The 20,669-nt window shown below is 53.6% G+C and overlaps 1 protein-coding gene across 3 annotated transcripts; it reads left to right on the top strand.

Moving 5' to 3' along the window:
* Positions 1-3,231: 3,231 nt before the first annotated feature.
* Atp2a1 (ATPase sarcoplasmic/endoplasmic reticulum Ca2+ transporting 1) lies at positions 3,232-20,620 on the top strand. Of its 3 annotated transcripts, XM_059267131.1 has the most exons (22): positions 3,232-3,349; positions 3,774-3,791; positions 4,153-4,235; positions 5,585-5,689; positions 6,751-6,889; positions 8,520-8,600; positions 9,500-9,585; positions 9,718-10,015; positions 10,176-10,342; positions 13,719-13,807; positions 14,057-14,159; positions 14,372-14,503; positions 16,216-16,341; positions 16,441-16,659; positions 17,849-18,184; positions 18,360-18,580; positions 18,694-18,896; positions 19,067-19,152; positions 19,233-19,366; positions 19,501-19,618; positions 19,772-19,889; positions 20,595-20,620. In XM_059267131.1, exons 1-22 carry the CDS (start codon positions 3,232-3,234, stop codon positions 20,618-20,620), a joined length of 3,006 nt encoding a protein of 1,001 aa, XP_059123114.1. The 3 variants fall into 3 exon arrangements, with proteins under 3 accessions (XP_059123114.1, XP_059123099.1, XP_059123105.1); XM_059267116.1 differs by lacking the exon at positions 20,595-20,620 and having other exon boundaries at positions 19,772-20,246; XM_059267122.1 differs by lacking the exons at positions 5,585-5,689; positions 20,595-20,620 and having other exon boundaries at positions 19,772-20,246.
* The last annotated feature ends 49 nt before the right edge of the window (positions 20,621-20,669 follow it).

The following is a 20,669-nucleotide window of genomic DNA, read 5'->3' on the forward strand; positions in this document are numbered from 1 at the left end:
AGCTGACTTCCCTGAGGTCTCGGCTGTTGGCATGGGGTTTACAACCACCCCCACCCTCACCAAACTCCTGTTTTTAAATACAGACCCTTCCCTGAATACATCTGCATCCATGACCTCCAGCAGGGGTGCCCTGGCTTCCCAGTTTAGAGGTGAGGGCCTGGGTGCTAGAAGGCAAGCAGGATCTGTAGACTGTTACCCTCCCACCTTACCACTGTCTCACCCCCTCCCCTAGGGAAGTGGAGTGGCCGATCTTCTGTCCCTCAGCCTCTGCCCCACCTCCAAGAGGCCCTACCCACACTCATGACCTTGCTATTCTGAGCCGTGTTGGTTCTGTGGGGAGATGGACAGCAGACAGCTGAGCTCATAGGCTATCTAGGGTGGGGGTTGGTTGGGGGAAGCCTGCTGGCTCTTGTTTTACCTTATCCCTGGGGCTCCCCAAATCTTGGCCTTGACTAGGGATTGGATTGGCCCTGTTGTGGAGGTTGGGTGGAGGGCAGCTTTAGACCTGGGTGCTGTGTTCTCCAAGTGAGATTGTTAGACGGCCAATGGCCAGTGAGGGCTGTAACACCTCAGAGTGGGAAGGCCTGATCCTCTCCTAATCTCATGGCAACTGGTGCTCAAAGGCTGCCCTCCCCCATGCCTCGACACCTTCAGGGACTTGCCATCCTGGGGTGGGCAGAAAGACACCCCCAGATTACCATGTCCTGGCTAGAAGAGCCCAAGAGACAGTGAGATTCCCTGTAAGGATGTGGAACTGGACAGGGATGGCCCCGGCTCTGCCTTCATGCCCTTCACAACCTGCCCTCTCGTTTCCTCAGCCTCCGAACTCAGGAGCAAGAACACCTTCAATCTTGGTGTAGTGGGAAGTGGTCTGAAATTGCCTCATCGGCCTTCTCCCACCGCAGATCACAGTGCAGAGGTTTCCCTGCAGCTCTGGGCTGGTAGCTTCCTCTCTGGCCTTCATTTGTCTATCTGGGAAGCTGCAAGAGGTAGAAGTGATACCCTCAGAGAGCCTCTTGGCAGGAGCGTCCTGCAAAGCCCTGCCTTCTTCCCTCACTCAACTTCTCTGAAGCTCTCATGTCCCTATTCCCCCTCTCCATGTTTGGACATTCCTGCTGCGGGAAGACAGTGGCCCTGTCACTCCTCCAGATGCTCCTGGGGAGAAGCCAGTGAGGGCCCAAGCCTCAGTGGCTGTTCAGCCTGCCTCTGGCCCCGAGATGCAGGGTCCTGGGCCAGGTGGAGATGCCTTTTTATGTGACCCCCTACATTCCTACTCCATTGTCTAAGCCCCTCCACCTTAGGTCACAGCAGGACTCTACTTGAAGGGAGGGGTTTGTGGGAACTGTGAAAAGAGGGCGGGAAGGAACACCTTGTCCTCACTTCACCCTCCCCTAAGTCTGGGCAGAAGGCAGGATGCATCTGAGGCTCAGCCCTTCATTTCTGTCTGTCCGTGTTGGCCACCCCTCACCCCTCACAAGTGGGCCTTCTTCTTCTGCTGGGCTCTGCTGCTGTATCATTCAGTCCGTGTGCTGGAACCCTGGTGCGGGAAGTCCGTCGTGGTTCTTTGCAGGGAAACTGAGGCCTGCGTAGAAGTGGGACCTGTGCTCCAGGGCCGCAGTACCCTCACTGACCTTTTCATCTCACTCCCATGGAAACGTCTCTGCCTCAGTTTCCTCCCTCCTTGCATCCTGGCCCATGTACCATGTCTGCTCCTCCAGCAGCTGCCTTGGTGGAGACCAAAAATGCCCCCACGGTGAATCGGGGTCGGGAAGGGTGGCTCAGAGCAGCTGTTCTTTGGAGGAAGCTGACACCCAGGCCAGCCCTTCGGTGACAACTTGTGGCTTTGCACCCAGCCCCCGGGGCCCCGCCCCCCAGGCTGCACTGCCAGGACCCTGCTGTTTCTTTTCCCTCTTCTCCTCAGACTGAGGAGAGTCTCTGCTGTCTCCTCTGCTGCTGCCTTGGTTCTGTCCTCATTCCTTCATGACCACACCCCTCCCTCCCGCTCGCTTCAGGGGTCCCGTCCTCGGGAGCTCTGGCACGGGGGGGGGGGGGGGGGGGGGGGGGGGGGGGGGGCAGGCCCAGCTCCAAAGCACTCCCAAACCAGGCCTGATCCCCACTCTATCTGTGGGCTGCTGCGTCAGGGCCAGAGCTGCTGAGACCCCCACACCTTTGGGGTCAACCACGAGGCCCCTGGGATTAAAGGCCAGCGTGGGATGAGGAAATTCTCATTCCCCTGCCTCACCCTGAAACACTTATCCCTCCGCCTCTGCCATCAGCACATTCTGTAGCCTCTTGGGTTACCTGGGTGTCCCATTTTCCTCAGGGGGGGGGATTCCCTGCCAGTTTCAAGGGGAGCTGAAGGCTGTGTTCCCAGAGGCTGAGCTACAGCGGTCGTGGCGGGGGGAGCTGAGGAGACGCAGACAGTCCTGGCCTTGCTTACCAGGGCCTGGACACTAAATCCCTTGTTGATGGCTGCAGCCGCCCTCCCTGGGGTAAGGTTACCATTTGCCCCGTCCCCTGACAGATCATCTCCCTTCCCTACTTCCCCTTATCTCTCGGGAGCCACTTCCTCTGTCCCCCAAAGATGCTCTCCCTTCTCCTTTGATCCCCCAAAGACTTGGAATAACCCCCCCCACCCCGTTCTCTGAACACATAGGCAGGGGAGGAGAGTGACTGTGGGACGGGGCTCAGGGTGGTCAAGACAGGAGAGGGCTGAGGGGCCATGAGGCCTAAGGGCAAAGAGGGGTGGTTGGGATGAGCTTGGAATTGGGCATTTAGTGTAACTGGGGAAGTTGAGGCGGGGGGGGGGGCAGGGTCCGTAGCAGATAATAGAAAATGATTTTTTCCCTGCCCCCCCCCAGGGCTGGGGCCACCCTTGTGAGTGACATCTCAGGCTGCAGCCCCACTGTTCTTCTCTGTCAGCAGAAATCTCTCTCTCTTCTGACCCCTCCTGCTGGGGTCTCAGCCAGCCAATCCCTGATCTGGGGGAAGGGGGAGCCAGCCCCCCCACTCCCTCATAAGGACCAGCTGGGGGCTGGGGGGGTGGCCGGCTGCTGCAAGTGAGACCGGGGTCAGAACTTTGTGGAAGGAGGAAGAATCTGGGGGGGGCAGGCAAGGAAAAGGAAGGAGCCCAGATCGACAGACAGGTGGACACGCTGAAGAAGTCCCCCCTCCAGTGAGAGGCCCCTAAGAAGGAATACATTGCCCCCTGGCCCCCAAGAAGGGAGCACAATGGAGGCCGCACACTCCAAGTCCACAGAGGAATGTTTGTCCTATTTTGGGGTGAGCGAGACCACAGGCCTTACCCCAGACCAAGTAAAGCGGCATCTGGAAAAATACGGCCCCAATGGTAAGTATCCCTCCGAGGACAGGCTGGTATGGCTGCCCTCCAACCCCGCTAGTGGGAATGCTTCCTCGGGGGTCTGTAGGGATGAGCAGGATGGCATGGCTGCCCTCCAACCCCGCTAGTGGGAATGCTTCCTCCGGGGTCTGTAGGGATGAGCAGGACGGCATGGCTGCCCTCTAACCCCGCTAGTGGGAATGCTTCCTCCGGGGTCTTTTTCCTCAGGACAGTTGCCTGCTTCTTGCAGGAGGAGGAGGATACTAAAGAAAACCGTTTTAAGATCTGGAGTTTGAGGAGGTTTTATGGGGTGACCTTGAACTTCAGATGCCCTTTTGATAGCCTGATTCTCTTAGCCACCAAGTTCGGGGTGTGGAGGGCATGAGGCTGGACCCCTACTAAATTTGTCCTTTTCTTCTTTTTCCCTGGGTAGAACTCCCTGCTGAGGAAGGTAAGTTACCTGAGCCTTGAGCCCTCCTGAATGACACCCCTCTTATGTGCCCCATTCCCGGCTCCCCGCCTTCTCCTTTCCGAGACCCACAGCCCTTATCCAAAGGGCAGATATTCTTCTCCAAAGCTTAGCGTCAGACATCTCCAGATGCTTTTTCCTTGAGACTTCCCGCCCTTGAACAATTGCAACAGATTTGAAGAGTCTTTGGGGGTGTTTTATCTCTTTCTGTCATGTCAAGCTGGGTGCCCATCAACCTAGAGGTCCAGGGCACTCTAGACTCTGGACGCTAACCCTCCAGAGCCACAGACCTTCATCCTTTGGATCTTAACCCCTGGGACTCCTCTTCTCACCTCTTCCCCAGGCAAGTCCCTGTGGGAGTTGGTGGTAGAGCAGTTTGAAGACCTGCTGGTACGCATCCTTCTGCTGGCCGCCTGCATTTCCTTCGTAAGTGCCGAGGGCAGGGGGACTGTCTGAAGAACAGTGTGGGGCGTGTGATCTGCTTCTGGCTACCTACCTACCATCCTAGATGCCCTCATCCAAGCCCTAAGCACCCTATTTTCCATGCTGGAGCTGGGGGTGGGGTGCTGATTTGCTTCCTCCCCGGCAGAGAGGTTTTATTTTAAGCCCTGAGAGTGTTCTCAGCCAAAACACTGAAGCTAAGCCACCCTCCCAGCTTCAAGGGTTTCAAGGGCTCAGGTTACCCCCTAAGCACAGGGCTCCCAGCTTCGATGTGGGCTGCAGTGTCCACTGTGGGGGCCACTACCGCTCCCTTCCTGTCCTGGTTGGTTCCCACTTTGCTTCACCAGTCCTGCCCTGCCCTCTCCGACTTGTGATGCTGATCGGCCACAAGAAAGACTTGTTCGGAGATGTGGGGAAGGTGCTGCTGGTACCACAGTAACTGCTGTGTGCCGTCCAGCCCCTCCAACCCTCCACACCCCCCACCTCAACTGTCCCCAGCCTCCACCACATCCCGCTTCCATTAGGGGCTGGCACTTGGCGCCTACTTCTCTGACCCAGCCTGCGTCATCCTTACCTCTCGGTGTCTCCAGCCCCCTCAGAGCCTTAGCTATCCCTTCTCCTTGTGACATCTCCAGTGTTCACAGCCCCTGCTGCTGGCTCCTGTCACCCACTGTCCCAGCAGTCCGTCTTGTATTTTAGAGTTTCTTTAGCATCTTAGCTGGGAAATAAGGCCTAGGAGGCAAAACACGTCAAACATCTTAGGCCCCGTGCACCCTGGGCCTAAGCTGGCAGCCTCCCTCCTCTCTCCTCAGATTTGCTCCTTGACATTTGTCTGTGGCTGCTGCCCGGCAGAGGCAACAGCTGGGGTGGGGTGGGGTGGGTGCTGGGGGCCCTGTAACCCTACTCCCCTCCTGTTCTCTCATGAAATTGGAGCTTCCATGCCTTGGCGGGAAGGGAGGGCTGTGGGTGGGCTGGGCCCTTCGAGGACCATAGGGATTTTCCTACTGGGCTTGGGTCCCTGTGGGATGGATGTGGCTGTAGGGGTAGTTGACCCTGGATGTCCTGGCAAGGTTTGCTTACAAGCCAGCGGTTTGGTCAGGGATACCTGAGGGCATTCCCAGTGAATCCCCCACGTGTGGTGTCTGCGCGGCGTATCTGCACGGCGTCACAAGGCGGGCTGGGTGTGTGGGTGCTTGGAGCTCTGCAGTGTGGAGAGCCTCACACTCCTACACCCTGTCTGACCTCTGCAGCGGTCTTCAAAAGCCTTCCCGTCCCCTTCTCCAGTCACGGGGGGGGCCTTGTCAGCACCTGCTGACTCTCCCTTCCCCTCTCAGGTGCTGGCCTGGTTTGAGGAGGGCGAGGAGACTGTCACCGCCTTTGTGGAACCTTTTGTCATTCTCTTGATCCTCATCGCCAACGCCATTGTCGGGGTTTGGCAGGTTAGTGTTGACCCCTTCTCCCCACTGCGGTCTCAACCCCGGGCAAGGGGCCAGGCCTCCTTCCAGTTTCCTCCTCCTCCATCATCTCCTCCAGCTTTGCCCGCTCCTCTGGTCTTCTCATTCAGGACTGGTAGGGAGTGTTAGAAAAAGCTGGAACAACTCACATGCTTACTGTGTGACCCTGAGGACATTCTCCATTCCCTAAGCCTGTCTCCTCACCTGGAAATAGGGCTAGTAAGCTAGGTGTGCTGGCACACACCTACAGCACTCCAGAGGCGGAGTCAGGAGACTCGAGTTCTAGGCTAGCCTGGACTACAATGTGAAATTCTGTCTGCAAAAAAAAAAAGCTGTGCAAGGATGAGCACACTTAAATCCCACTACGAGGAGGAAGGAAAGGGGTCGATGTCAGATGTGGTGACACACACTTATTCAGTCCCACAGTTGCAGGGGTAGAGGCTGGTGGGTCTCTGTGAGTTTGAAGCTAGCCTGGCTACAGAGAGGATTCCAGGCCAGACAGGGCTACATAGTGAGCCCCTGGGTTTTTGTTTTGTTTTTAAAAAAAAAAATGAAAGAAAGAAAGAAATAGAACAAGAAAAGAAAAGAAAAACAAGACCGATAACTGTGTTCCTCAGGCCTGATACAGTTGAAAAGAACCTGAAAGTTCATGCATGGCACGTAGTAGGCACTCAATAAGTACTAGTCTGATTTCCTTCTTCCCCGACATTACCAGTTTACTTTCCTTGCCCCTTGCTCTCTGTTTTTTGTTTGTTTGTTTTGTTTTTACTTTTTAAATTCCTTTCCTCTTGGTCCAAAACCTTCCTTCTCGTTTTTAGCCACTGGGGATATTTTGTACAACAAATGCACCCCTGCTGCGGTGTGGGGTTCTGTCCACCTCGTGTGCCAGCCCTTTTCCACAATGTCCTTCTCTCTGTTGGGGTCCCGATTGATCCCTGATTGATCCCTGTTCCTCCCTCTGCATGTCCCTCACCCTTCCTGCGTGTACTCAGACCAGCCTCCTGCGGGTCCAGGACTTCCTCCCTCTCGTCTGCTCTCTTCCTCAGGAACGGAATGCAGAGAATGCCATCGAGGCTCTGAAAGAATATGAACCCGAGATGGGGAAGGTCTATCGGGCTGACCGAAAGTCAGTGCAAAGGATCAAGGCCAGGGACATCGTCCCTGGGGATATTGTAGAGGTGGCTGGTAAGTGCTGGGATGGATGGTCTAGGAGGGAAACCTTGGGTCTGAGGCCAAGAAGGGAGCCGGGGGCCTGCCAGTCCTGTTTCTGTATCTGTGAGGATGGTGGCGTCTTTGCTTCTCCTTCCCAGACTCCTCAGGGGTCACTCCAGGACATTCAGGCCACAGCACCCCTCCCCACTAGAGTCTCAATAGGAACAGCTAGTCCTGTCCCTCAGGCAGTAGACAGACCCCCTGTCCCCCCTCCTGTCAGCCAACACTTGCAAGCAACAGGTGGAAGCCAGTTCCTGCCAATGGCCTCATCTCCACCCCTTCCCGATCCTGGCTCCCCTCTCCTTCCACCCACCACAAGCTTGGTCAGCTTTCAGTCTTGACCGCTCTGTGCCCTTGAGGCCTCTCAAAGGGGAAGGGATGAGAGTAGAAGGGAGAAGGGGTGGGGTGGGAGGGGGACTGATGACTACCCCCACTCCCCACCACCATGTAAGGGTAACTCCTAGTCCTCTAGGAGCTAGGAGCACGGGACCTAAGAGGAGGGCGCTCAAGGAGGGCCCTGCCCCCTCAGGGACACTTAATGCCGGCTCAGGGAGGGGTGGGGCTGGGTAGCTAAGATTACTGGGATTCTGCCCCCTTCAGCGCTTTTTATATTTGCCCTGAGCAGGCCTTTCCACCACTTTAGGTACCTAGTTTGGGGAATGTGTGTTTCTAAGCTTCCTTCCCTCAAACCATGTCACCGTCTATACCATGTCACCACCAGGAGAAGCATGGGGTGGAAAGTTGGTGGGCTGAAGGCCCCCTAGCTCCATCACAGGGCAGTCCTGCTATGGTGACAGTTTGGGGTCAGTGCCATGAATGTCTATAAATACCACTTGGGCTTTGGTGACGAGGGCGTCTGCCTGACCCCATTGCTGACCTCCCTCTCTCCTCCGGCTTCCTCTGGCACTGGAGGAGGGACCTTAGAAACCAAGAGAAAGGGAAGCAAGTGAGCTTCATCCCAGTTCCACCCGTGGGACCAAGGTGGCTTTAGGCGGAGGCCTGAGGAGGGGTGTGTGTCCCCCAAAAGATCTCGAGTCTGGCAGTGTCTTCCTCAGCCCCTGCCAAGGTGCTTCCACAGTCCGGCTTCCCACTTCCCCTGTGAAGACCTGAGCCCCAGTCAGGAATGCTCCCTCACACTTCCTTCTGTGCATCCTGCTCAGCGCCATGCTCCACTTTCTCTCTCGATTGGCCTGGGTTTTCTCGGCACCCACCTTGTTCTCCGATCCTCCGAGGCACCCTCTCTTCTCTGCGTTACATCATTACGTTTCCTTCTTTACCTTTCTCTTGTTTCCCTCTCTCGGTTTTTGCTGGCTGGTCCCCAGCTTTTTCCTTTCAGTTACATTCAGAATACATTTAATGCGCACACACCACACTCCAGGGATCTGTGAGCATCCCTTCTCAGGCTTGCAGCCAGTGGGAAGAGAAGCATTCCGTGGGGGACAACAGGATAGTATCTCTGGGGTGGGGATGGACTGGGACTCTTGTGCTGAAGGCCTGTGAATGGCTGGATGCTGTAGGGTTTGAAGGATGGTGGTGTGAGGGAGTCAGAGATTGGGAAGAAAGAAAGCTCCATTCCCAGCTGAACTCACTCCTTTCTCTACAGTGGGGGACAAAGTCCCGGCAGACATCCGCATCCTCTCCATCAAATCCACCACTCTCCGGGTTGACCAGTCCATCTTGACAGGTAGGCTGGCTCAGGTAGGAGGGCGTAGTGAGGGAGGGGCTAGGTAGACAGAGAAAAAGGTTTAGGTGGATGAAGTGGAGCATCCCACAGTAGGACCTCTTTAGCTCTGAGGTAGCATCCTTGGTGTGGTTCAGCCTTCATTCTGTCACAAGGGGCATGGGAGAGGATGTTTGTGACCGTTTTCCATATAGTCTTTGCCCTACATCTTCTATGTGGACATAAGAACTCACCTCCGCCGGGTGGTGGTGGCGCACGCCTGTAATCCCAGCACTCGGGAGGCAGAGGCAGGTGGAGCTCTGTGAGTTTGAGACCAGCCTGGGCTACAGAGCTAGTCCAGGACAGGCTCCAAAGCTACAGAGAAACCCTGTCTCAAAAAACCAAAAATAAATAAATAAATAAATAAATAAAGAAAGAAAGAAAGAAAGAAAGAAAGAAAGAAAGAACTCACCTCTGTCAAATTGTTCTGTCCTCTCCAACATCCCGAAAAGTCCTCAAATGAGGGATTCTAGGATAGGGTGGGGACTTTGGACACACTTTAAACTCTGGGAAACAGTGTAAACTGGGCCCACAGCAGGAGGACCTGAGCCTCTGTCCTTGGTGGGGAGGCCATACTGGTAGTCTCCCAGGAGTGTGCTATGCAGCTGACAGATGCTTCACGTCCACCGATTTATTTGACTTTCACCAGGACACGAGGAGCAAATGGAAGTTAAGCGATCAAAGTCACACACTAGGCTTGGTCAGTGTCCTTTAACTCTAAGGCAATGGGCTTCCTACTGGCCCCAGTCACCTTCCTCCAGAGGCAAGACTGCCGGAGTGTTGGCTTGCTGATTGCAAAGTGTCAGAATGTTAGGGACAGAGACGTGCTGTCGCCTGAAAACTCTTCGGTCCTTTCTCCACAGGAGAGTCTGTATCCGTCATCAAGCACACAGACCCTGTCCCTGACCCCCGAGCTGTCAACCAGGACAAGAAGAACATGCTCTTCTCAGTAAGCAGTCACATGACCAGGCAGAGGAGCTGGCTGTGGAGGGGAGCACGGCAGTGGAGGAAGAGATGAGGCCCCTGGCCTGTGGCATGAGGCCTACCACTTGCCTGACCCTCTCTTTCCTCACCTTCCCAGGGTACCAACATTGCAGCCGGCAAGGCCGTGGGCATCGTGGCCACCACTGGTGTGAGCACTGAGATTGGCAAGATCCGAGACCAAATGGCTGCCACTGAGCAGGACAAGACCCCACTGCAGCAGAAACTTGATGAGTTTGGGGAGCAGCTGTCCAAGGTCATCTCCCTCATCTGTGTGGCCGTCTGGCTTATCAACATTGGACATTTCAACGACCCTGTCCATGGGGGCTCCTGGTTCCGGGGAGCCATTTACTACTTCAAGATTGCTGTGGCCTTGGCTGTGGCAGCCATCCCAGAAGGTGAGACATCGGCTCTCTCCTTGGCAAAAATAGCTCCAGATAAAGTAACCATGACAGGTCCCGTGAGAAGGTCCTGACAGCTTTGGTGGCTGTTATGTAGCAACCACACTAGGTCTCCCTTCTCCTGGTTCCTTTGCTCACACCATCTCTATCCCCTTAGGGCTACCTGCTGTCATCACCACCTGCTTGGCCTTGGGTACCCGCCGGATGGCAAAGAAGAACGCCATCGTGAGGAGCTTGCCCTCTGTGGAGACTCTGGGCTGTACCTCTGTCATCTGTTCCGACAAAACAGGGACCCTCACCACCAACCAGATGTCAGTTTGCAAGGTCAGGAGAAGCATGGGGGTGGGGGTGGGGTGACATGAGCCCTCTGAAGATGGGCTTCTGTACTAGTGGCTTCTCAGTGTGGCCTGGGAAATACTCAAGGGTAGATTAAGTGCCACCCCTAGATCAAGGAAAGGGCCGTATTAGTTTGTTTTCTGTTCCTTTTATAAAACTTGACTAAAACCAACCTGGGGAGGAGAGGGTTTATTTGGCTTCTGTGTCCCAATCACAGTCCATCATTGGGGGAAGTCAGGGCTGGAACTCAAGCAGGGGCAGAGGCCGGAACCATGGAGGAAGCTGCTTACCGGCTTGCTTTCTGTTGCTGTGATCAACACCATGACCAAAAGCAGCTCTGGGAGAAGATGCTTTATTTCATCTTAGAGCTTACAGCCATCGTTGAGGGAAGCCAAGGCAGAAGCTCAAGCTAGGAGCTTAAAACAAGCCCCATGGAGGAACAGAGGAGTGCTGCTCACTGGCTCGCTCCCTGTGACTTGTTCAGTCTGCTTTCCTATACACCCCAGGACCACCTGCCTGTGGTGGGCTGGGCCTTTCCACATCAGTCATGATCAAGAAAATGTCCCGACAGGCTAATCTGATGGAGGCAGGTCCTCAGTTTCTGTCTTCCTAGGTAACTCTAATTGTGTCAGGTTAGCAACAACAACAACAACAACAACAACAAAAACAGAACAGCCACCCCAAGCCTTACCCCTGGCCTGTGTGTATCTCTGATCCTCTACACTAGCCCATTCAGGGACCTTCTCTTTAACCCCACTTTTCTAGAAAGTAAACTGAGGCTTAGGGAGATTTAGGGGTTCACTGAAAGATACAAAACTTATAAATAGCAGAGCCGGGCATAATGGTTCCTGCCTGTTATCCTTGTACTCAAGAGGTAAAGGCAGGGCATTGTGAATGTGAGGACTGCCTTAGCTATGTGCTTAAAGGCTAGCTAGGCCCTGCCTCCTGTATCTAGAGTGTCAACTACTTGGGAGGGTAGGGTACAAGGATCACTTCCACTGAAGAGTTCAAGGCCAGTCTAGCAACAGTGACATTTTGTATCAAAAAAAAAAAAAAAAAAAAAAAAAAAAGCAGCAGAATTGAGTTCCAAACCCAAGTACTTGTGGCTCAGTAGTTTCTGTTTGTGCAAGCCCATACCCCTAGAGTGACCACTTCATGACAAGGCCAGTGAGGCTGGCATAGGTCCTAAGCAGCATTTCTTTAAAAAATTTAAAATTATTTATTTATTTCAGAAAGAGTGAATGTTATTCTTTTACTTCTTTCACCATGTATGTTTCGGGGATTGAACTCAGATCATCAAGCTTGGTGGCAAGTGCCTTTACCCACTGAGCCATTTCACTGACCCCTAAACAGCCAGCCAGCCCTTTTCCCTTTTCAAGACAGTCTCTTTATATAGCCTTGACTGGCCTGGAACTTTCTATGTGGTCCCAGCTGGCCTCGAACTCACAGAGCTTCCTGCCTCTGCCTCCTGAGTGCTAGGACTAAAGGTGTGCACCACCACACCTACCCAGTATTCTTTTTAAAAAACAAAAATAAGCCATTGATTGAAATACAGCTCTCAAAAAAATTTTAAAGCAAATGTGTAATTTAGCAACATCTACTTATTTATTCAGAATAAGCTCCAGCAGTGGGTAGAGTGTCCAAGAGCTGCTGAGTGTGAGGTGCTCTGGAAAGCAGGGTGACAGACAGGCATCCGTGGTCCTGTCCTACAAAGCCACACCTTGGTTTAGAGGTTTTTTGTTTTTTTGTCAGGGTTTTTCCAGGCTTATCTTGAACTGTCGGCCTCAAATGATCCACCCACTTTTGGCTGCCAATAGCTGAGCCTACGGGTCTGTGCCACCCCACTCAACCCAAAGCCCCAGGTGGTGCTAATTCTGATGTGATCCATCCACTGTGTTCATAACTGGAAGAAAATGCTTCATGTCACAAAAAAATAAGAGATTTGAATTTGTTTTCTTTCTCGTCTAAGAATGTCTGCCTCTCTCTTTCTCTCTCTTCCCGGGGTAGGATCTCATGTAACCCAGGCTGAGGCTGGCATTGAACTCCTGATTCTCCTGCCTCCCTCCGACTCTCAAGAGCCTGGATTGCAGGCTGATGCTACCACACTTAGCTTCATGGGCTCTTTTAGGTGTTAGCCGCTGATACCCCACCTGCCCTAAACAGAGTTCTGTGGAATATTGTGCCTTTGACATAAAAATGGCTTTTCTGTAGGACTGAGGACATAGTTCAGTGCAGAGTGCTAGCCTAGCATGCACAGGCCTGTCTTCTAGCCCCAGCACATAGGGATGAATGAATGAATGAATGAATGAGTAAATGGATGAAAGCCTGGTATAAACAATTAGGCCTGACATAGGAGGATTGCCAGGAGTTTAAGGCCGGCCTTGTGAGTTCCAGGAGAGCCTGGGCCATAGAGTGAGATCTTGTTTCAAAAAGTAAATGAACGCTGGGCAGTGGTGGCACACGCCTTTAATTCCAGCACTTGGGAGGCAGAAGCAGGCGGATCTCTGAGTTCTGAGTTTGAGGCCAGCCTGGGCTACAGAGTGGGGACAGCCAGAGCTACACTGAGATACTCTGTCTTGAAACTGCCCCCGCCAAAAAAAATTAAATGAACAATAATAAGTAAATAAATAAAATTTTAAAAATGGTTCTCTGAAGAACAAAGAGTTTGTAGTAGGATCAAGATGAAGTGAACATGCCCGGTGGTGGTGGTGCACACCTTTACTTCCCAGCACTCTGGAGGCAGAGGCAGGTGGATCTCTGTGAGAATGAGATCCAGGACAGCCAGGGCTACACAGAGAAACCCTGTCTTGAAGAACCAAAAAGAAAGAAAAAACCAAAAAGATGAAGTGGACAGCGTGGGCAGAGTGAGTTGCTATCCTGAGCATCACGCCCTCTACCTATCTCTAACACATGGGCTTCACAGCCAGAACACAGGCTTGTAGGACATGGCTCTTGCTCCCCTATAAAAATGAATTAAGGACAATGCCATAGGAAAAGGATTCACATTTTCAGCTCTTCCTGCAGGAAGCTCCAGCATCAGCACTGGAGCTGAGGATGGAGCTGCTGTTCACTTGCAGTACCCCAAGCTGGGGTACACTTGGCCCCAGTCTCCATCACACTCTGTTGTACACATCTATGAACTGATCTGGAGAAGGCCTAGCATAGCCCTCAGTAACTGGATTTTAAGGCCTCTGACAAGGAACATGGAGAATTCTTGCAAAACCCTGGAGTGACAGGGAGCAGTATAGGTCAAGGAGGAGAGAATTGGGGGGAAATGCTGGGAAATTTGCTTAGTCTGAACTTCAGGATGCCTGCGCTCAGGGATGGGCATGTGGAATATCTGTGTGGCCCTTCTCCCCTGCAGATGTTCATCATTGACAAGGTGGATGGGGATGTCTGCTCACTGAATGAATTCTCCATCACCGGCTCCACCTATGCGCCCGAGGGAGAGGTGTAAGTCATCCAGGAGTCTCCTCAGGGCTGTGTGCAGACCCCCCACCTCCTTTACTTGGGATCTCCTCCTACTTTCCCCTTCCTTTTCCACTCCCTTTTTTCCCAACCATCTTCTCTCCGACCCTCCACCTCCAAGTTCATTACTGTCTCCTCTCCCTCCCGATGCCTGTCTGCTTCTCTGTGCTCTCTGCATCTCATGCTCCGTTCTCCTCCATTTCTCTCCTGTCTTCCTTCCCACCTTGCTGCCAGCTTGAAGAATGATAAGCCAATCCGAGCAGGGCAGTATGATGGGCTGGTGGAGCTGGCCACCATCTGTGCCCTCTGCAATGACTCCTCCTTGGACTTTAATGAGGTAACCTTCCACCCCCAAAGCTCCCCGTTCCGTTCCCGCAGCTCAGAGTCTGTGCCTCCTGGGTGTTCCAGGAGGAAGGGGTCTTAGGGAGCAAACGTAAATGCAAGGGGAGTGCTTGGCTTCTTCTTGTCCCACCCAGATGAAGATGGGTGTGTTGGGTGAGGACAGGAGATCCGGGCACACACTTCCTCTCCCTCCTCTGTCCATTTCAGACCAAAGGTGTCTATGAGAAGGTGGGCGAGGCCACGGAGACAGCCCTCACCACCTTGGTGGAGAAGATGAATGTGTTCAACACTGAAGTGAGGAGCCTCTCTAAAGTGGAGAGGGCTAACGCCTGCAACTCGGTGAGTCAGGGCGCCCTCCACAGGCCTAGACCCAAGATCTGGGCAGACCCAGACAGACAAAGCCTTGTATCTGTGCTGGGACCCCAACTAGGTAGGCAGTGGCTTCATCCACAGCTTTTCCAAGCCAGGCTGAGCTCTGGTGAAACTCCTTTTCCCTATAGTGATATGGCTCAATACCCTGGAAGGTCACTTCCTCTTGTGACCCAGAGTTGGACAGAGCTGGATGGAAACCATGGTGCCACCTGCTGGGTTGGCCCTGAGTTCAGCCACAGCACATTGGTTTCCATCAGCTCTCAGGTCTTTGGTGTGGGGTCTGGCTTGTGCAGCCATTGATCCCACACGGTGAGGTCTTCTCCAGGACACATCCAGTGCTGGCACTCACTGGACTCCAGCTGTGAACGCTTGCTGGTTTCTGAGTTATCATGTTACTTACAGCTCTCTTTCTTGACATCCTCCTGCCTCAGTCTCCCAAGTGTTGGCATTAACAGTGTGCACCACTGTGGCTGGCTTTCCTCTGTCTCTTCCTATACTTCTTCATTGGTACTAGGAAATGGAACGCAGAACTTATATGTACTAGGCAAATTTCTTTCCTTTTTTAAAGAAAATATTACTTCTGTAAGTTTTTCCTCTCTTGTATGTGCAAGATACACACTACTGCTTTTTTATTATTATTTCTTTGTGTGTGGTGGGGAGTTGGTTCTTGTCTTTCACCATGGGTTCTGGAATCAAACTCAGGCTTGTGTGGCCATCAGGCTTGTGTGGCCATCAGGCTTGTGTGGCCATCAGGCTTGTGTGGCCATCAAGTGATTTTACCCACTGAGTCCTCTCTGCTCTGCTTTATTTAATGTAACAAACAAGCGGAGTTTGAGGCTTCACAACTCTGGGCAAATGCCTCCACCGCCACCTCCCAAGCTCTTGTTATTTTTATTTGGGTCTGTGGATGGTTTTTTTATTTGTATATGGTGCTGGGATTGAGCCCCACGCCTCTCACATGCTAGGTTGGTGCTTTACCGCCAAGTAAAGCCTTAGCCCCATCTGTGATGTAGTTGGTAAATAAAGGCTAATTATTATTATTATTATTATTATATTATTATTATTATTATTACTATTTTCATTTTGGTTTAAGATAAAGCCTTGCTGCACAGCCCAGATTGGTCTTAAACTCACGCCAGTACTCCAGCTTTAGTCTGCAAGTGCTGGGATTATAGGCATAACTCATCATGCTTGGCCACGGCTCTCATTCATTTTTCATTGTGTGCTAGGGAAGCAGAGGCAGGAGAATTACTGTAAGTTCAACACCAACCCGGACTATAGTGAGAGACCCTGTCTCAGAGTCTTGGTCATACTGGCTCTGTTCCCCACTGACACCACATTGGACGGTGCAGGCTACATGTCTTCGGTTACTGAATGTGCTGTTGGGTAGCAGCATGCAAGGCCACTCTGTTTCTCTCGTGCTTTAAACTGGACACTTGAACTTGGGGAGTGGCTCGGTGGTAGAACACTTGCCTAGCATGTGTGAGCCATGAGGTCTATCCTCAGTACTACAAAACTGAAAATCAGCCCACGGTGGAAATGGTATGCGCCAGCCCTGGAGTTTCTGCATTTGTCTTGTGGGTAACGGCTTTGCCTTAGACTCAGCCCCAGCACGGGGTCTACTCTGACATCCAGATCCTTTCAGACTGCTTTAAAGGGATCTGGTCTTTACCTCCCAGGTGATCCGCCAACTGATGAAGAAGGAATTCACCCTGGAATTCTCCCGAGACAGAAAGTCTATGTCTGTCTACTGTTCCCCGGCTAAGTCGTCTCGGGCTGCTGTAGGAAACAAGATGTTTGTCAAGGTCAGAAGCTTTCTGTTAGCATTGGGGCCCTTTCCAGTGCCTGCCCTCGGTACCCTGGAAGGCAGGCAAGAGTCTCTGAATGCTGTTCTGGTTTTCTAGGGTGCCCCTGAGGGAGTCATCGACCGCTGTAATTACGTGCGTGTGGGCACAACCCGTGTGCCGTTGACAGGCCCCGTGAAGGAAAAGATCATGTCAGTGATCAAGGAGTGGGGCACTGGTCGGGACACCCTACGATGCCTGGCCCTGGCCACCCGGGACACACCGCCCAAACGAGAGGAGATGGTTCTGGATGACTCAGCCAAGTTCATGGAGTATGAGGTGAGCCAGCGAAGGACTCTGTTTTGGGAATTGTGTTGAGGCAGTTTTCCCGATGGCTCCATCTTCCCGGCCACCGCTTGTCATTCCCTACTGCATCAAGTCAATGACTGTGCACTATGAATCCTCAAATCACAGGGCATTAAGGGGTGGCAGGTTTATGAATCATCTAACCCAGCTAGATCTAACCTAGCCCTCAGGAAACTGAGGTAGGCCAGCCTCAACTACACAGGCAAGACCCTGTTTCAGCCGGGCGGTGGTGGCACACGCCTTTAATCCCAGCACTCAGGAGGCAGAGGCAGGGGGATCTCTGTGAGTTCTAGGCCAGCCTGGGCTACAGAGTGAGTTCCAGGAAAGGTGCAAAGCTACACAGAGAAACTCTGTCTCGAAAAACCAAAAAAGAAAAAAGAAAAAGACCCTGTTTCAAAAAACAACCACAAAAACAAAAGCCAAGGGAAGATGATTTAGTCCAGTACTGCTTTGCGTGTGGTGCTGGGGCTGGAACCTGGGGACAGGCAGGTGTGCGATGCCCGAGCTGCACCTGCAGCCACCATCTACATTAACTGTGCTCTGGGGACTGGTGATGTTGCATTCCAGAAGGGAATCCTTGTCACCCAGTGCAGTGTCTGAGCTTGTTTTGAGGTGATTAATGTATTTCCTGATACAGGCTTCCCGCTTGCTGTGGGCTCTGAGCAGCCCCAAAAGCTCACTGCCTGCATTATGGGGGCAGATTATAGCCTGCTAGGTGACAGGATGTGCTCAGAGGGATGGACTAGTGACAGGTCTGCTAAGGAGACACTACCATGCTAACATGTAGCTTTTCTTTTCTTCTTATTTTTACTTATTTTTTCTTGTTGTTGTTGTTGAGATGGTCTTGTTATGTAGCCGGGGCTGGCCCTGAACTCACACTCATGATCTTCTCTTTACCTCCTGAGGGCTGGAATCCCAGGTGTACCCACCACACCCAGCTTCAGCTCTCCTTTTTGCAGCAGGCCTCGGCACTGCAGAGTACGCAGGCATTATAAGGAATATGAGAAATGTTTCGTGCCTGTGCTTCCTGTGTAGATGTCTAACACCAGGCCCCACGGCAGCATGCTCCAGCCTCCCCAGCATCACCGCCCATCTTCCTCTGAACTTCCTCCTGTTTGTACCAGATCACTCCTTAACCGGTGGCCACCCACGTCTTTTCCAGATGGACCTGACGTTTGTTGGTGTTGTGGGCATGTTGGATCCACCCCGCAAGGAGGTCACAGGCTCTATCCAGCTGTGCCGTGATGCTGGGATCCGAGTGATCATGATCACTGGGGACAACAAGGGTACAGCCATTGCTATCTGCCGACGGATTGGCATCTTTTCGGAGAATGAGGAGGTGACAGATCGGGCCTACACTGGCCGTGAGTTTGATGATCTGCCCCTGGCTGAGCAGCGGGAAGCCTGCAGACGCGCCTGCTGCTTCGCCCGTGTGGAACCCTCACACAAGTCCAAGATTGTGGAGTACCTGCAGTCCTATGATGAGATCACAGCCATGGTGAGCAGCTCCAGAGGGCTGCCTGGGTCAAGGCTCTGAGTGTCCCCAGGCATGCTCAGAGGCCCCAGTGACATGCACAGGGGAGAGGGATTCAGTTTCTGCCTGGAGTCTGAGGGAGGGGCATAAGGTGTCTGGAACTTTGAGTTTCTCACTTTCTCCTTCCTTCTGCCTTCAGACAGGGGATGGTGTCAATGATGCCCCTGCCCTGAAGAAGGCCGAGATTGGCATTGCCATGGGATCTGGTACTGCTGTGGCTAAGACAGCCTCTGAGATGGTACTAGCTGACGACAACTTCTCCACTATTGTGGCTGCCGTGGAGGAGGGCCGAGCCATCTACAACAACATGAAGCAGTTCATCCGCTACCTCATTTCCTCCAACGTGGGCGAGGTGGTCTGGTGAGTAGCCAGGGCGGGCATCCAGAAACAAAAACAAAAACAAAAACCAGGGCTGAAAGGGGTGATCATGGGACTTGGGGCAGGATCAGTGTATGACCTCCTTCCTTCGGCAGTATCTTCCTGACAGCCGCCTTGGGGCTGCCCGAGGCCCTGATCCCTGTGCAGCTGCTCTGGGTGAACTTGGTGACCGATGGGCTCCCTGCTACGGCTCTGGGATTCAACCCACCTGACCTGGACATCATGGACCGTCCCCCCAGGAGTCCCAAGGAGCCTCTCATCAGCGGCTGGCTCTTTTTCCGCTACATGGCAATTGGGGGTGAGCAGGAAGGGACTCAACAACCCTTCCGAGCCCCTGGGACTGACCTTTGTCCCTGATGCTAACCTCTCCCAAGTCAAGCTGCCCAAAGGCACCTCTTCCTCAACCAGCTGTCTCCAGCTGTGTTATCTCTTCAGCCCTGACCTGAACTCCCTTTCTCGCCTCCACAGGCTACGTGGGTGCAGCCACTGTGGGGGCAGCTGCCTGGTGGTTCTTGTATGCAGAAGACGGGCCTCATGTCAGCTACCACCAGCTGGTAGGAGGATGGGGCAGTGGGCACTGGGAGGCATCTTGAAGGCTTTTGTGGATCTCAGACTGCTGTCTCTTCTTTTATAGACTCACTTTATGCAGTGCACTGAGCACAACCCTGAATTTGATGGCCTGGACTGTGAGGTCTTTGAGGCCCCTGAGCCCATGACTATGGCCTTGTCTGTGTTGGTGACCATTGAGATGTGCAATGCTCTCAATAGGTAGGTCCTTTCCACTTGGGTGGGCCCTGATGTGCCTTCTTGAGCCTGTTCTCCTGCCCTCCACCTCTCCTCCCGCTACTCTGCCTCACCACATCTTCCTGTCTATCCCTCCATCTGCCTGGCCTTTGCCACAGCCTGTCTGAGAACCAGTCTCTACTACGGATGCCACCCTGGGTGAACATCTGGCTGCTGGGTTCCATCTGCCTGTCCATGTCCCTCCACTTCCTCATCCTCTATGTTGACCCCCTGCCGGTGAGCCTTCTGCTGTCCCCTGTCCCCGACTCCAGGGAGTCAGTCCACGCCTGGGGCCATAGGGTGCTCACAGAGGAGGGTAGTTCACAGCACCCTGCTCCTTCTTTTCTTCCTGAGAAAACACTTTCCTGATGGCTGCTGTCTCCACCCCAGATGATCTTCAAGCTCCGGGCCCTGGACTTTACCCAGTGGCTCATGGTCCTCAAGATCTCACTTCCGGTCATTGGCCTAGACGAGCTTCTCAAGTTCATTGCTCGGAACTATCTGGAGGGTAAGGGACATCCCTCTTCCCTAGTCCTCAGTCCTGAGCGCAGCCCCCGCCCTCTGCGCCGCGAATCCGTGCCACACCTCACTCCCCTCTTCCTTTGCAGGTGGGTAAGTTCCTTTTGGCCCTGGCGGGACCAGTGTCCCCAGGGAGGGCAGCCCAAGCCCTGTCCCCACTCCAGCCATGACTGGTGGGGTTTCCCCCCAGCCTGCTCAGCCCTGTGGGCCTCCTTCCCCCTCGATAACGGCCTCTCTCTGTCCTCTCTGGCCATAGGATAACCGCCCCCCTCCTCCATGTCTTTGAACGTGTCACAGGTATTTCCCTACACACCCTGCCCCAGCTGCTGTACCCTGCCGCTCGCCCACCAGCCCACGCGCACCCCTGCGGTCACTTGCGCTCGCAGCTCTCCCCGGAGCCGGCCGCTGCTGCTGTTGCCCGCTTCCACGCGAGGGCCGTGCCCTTCCTGTGGGCACTGGCAGCTGTGAGGCTGCGTCCTGGCCTTCCAGGCTGCTGGGCTGCGCTGCGTCGTCGCGCTGGCTGTCTCTGCTGCGGGGGCTGTGGTGGCTGGGGGCGGGCTGGGGTCTGGCACACGGCAGGTGAGTAGGGAAGGGGGCCACAGGCCCCTCCAGGTGAGTGTGATGGAGATGCACGCGGAGATGCAGCTCTCCCTCCTGTGCCCACCTGCTCTACCCGCTTCCTTTCTTCTTCCAGATCCAGAAGATGAAAGAAGGAAGTGACCAGCCCTTTCGCCCTGTCTTCCCCACCCTAATAGCACCGCATCTTCAG

The sequence above is a fragment of the Peromyscus eremicus genome, chromosome 1 (assembly GCF_949786415.1).
Source record: "Peromyscus eremicus chromosome 1, PerEre_H2_v1, whole genome shotgun sequence".
Lineage (NCBI taxonomy): Eukaryota > Metazoa > Chordata > Mammalia > Rodentia > Cricetidae > Peromyscus > Peromyscus eremicus.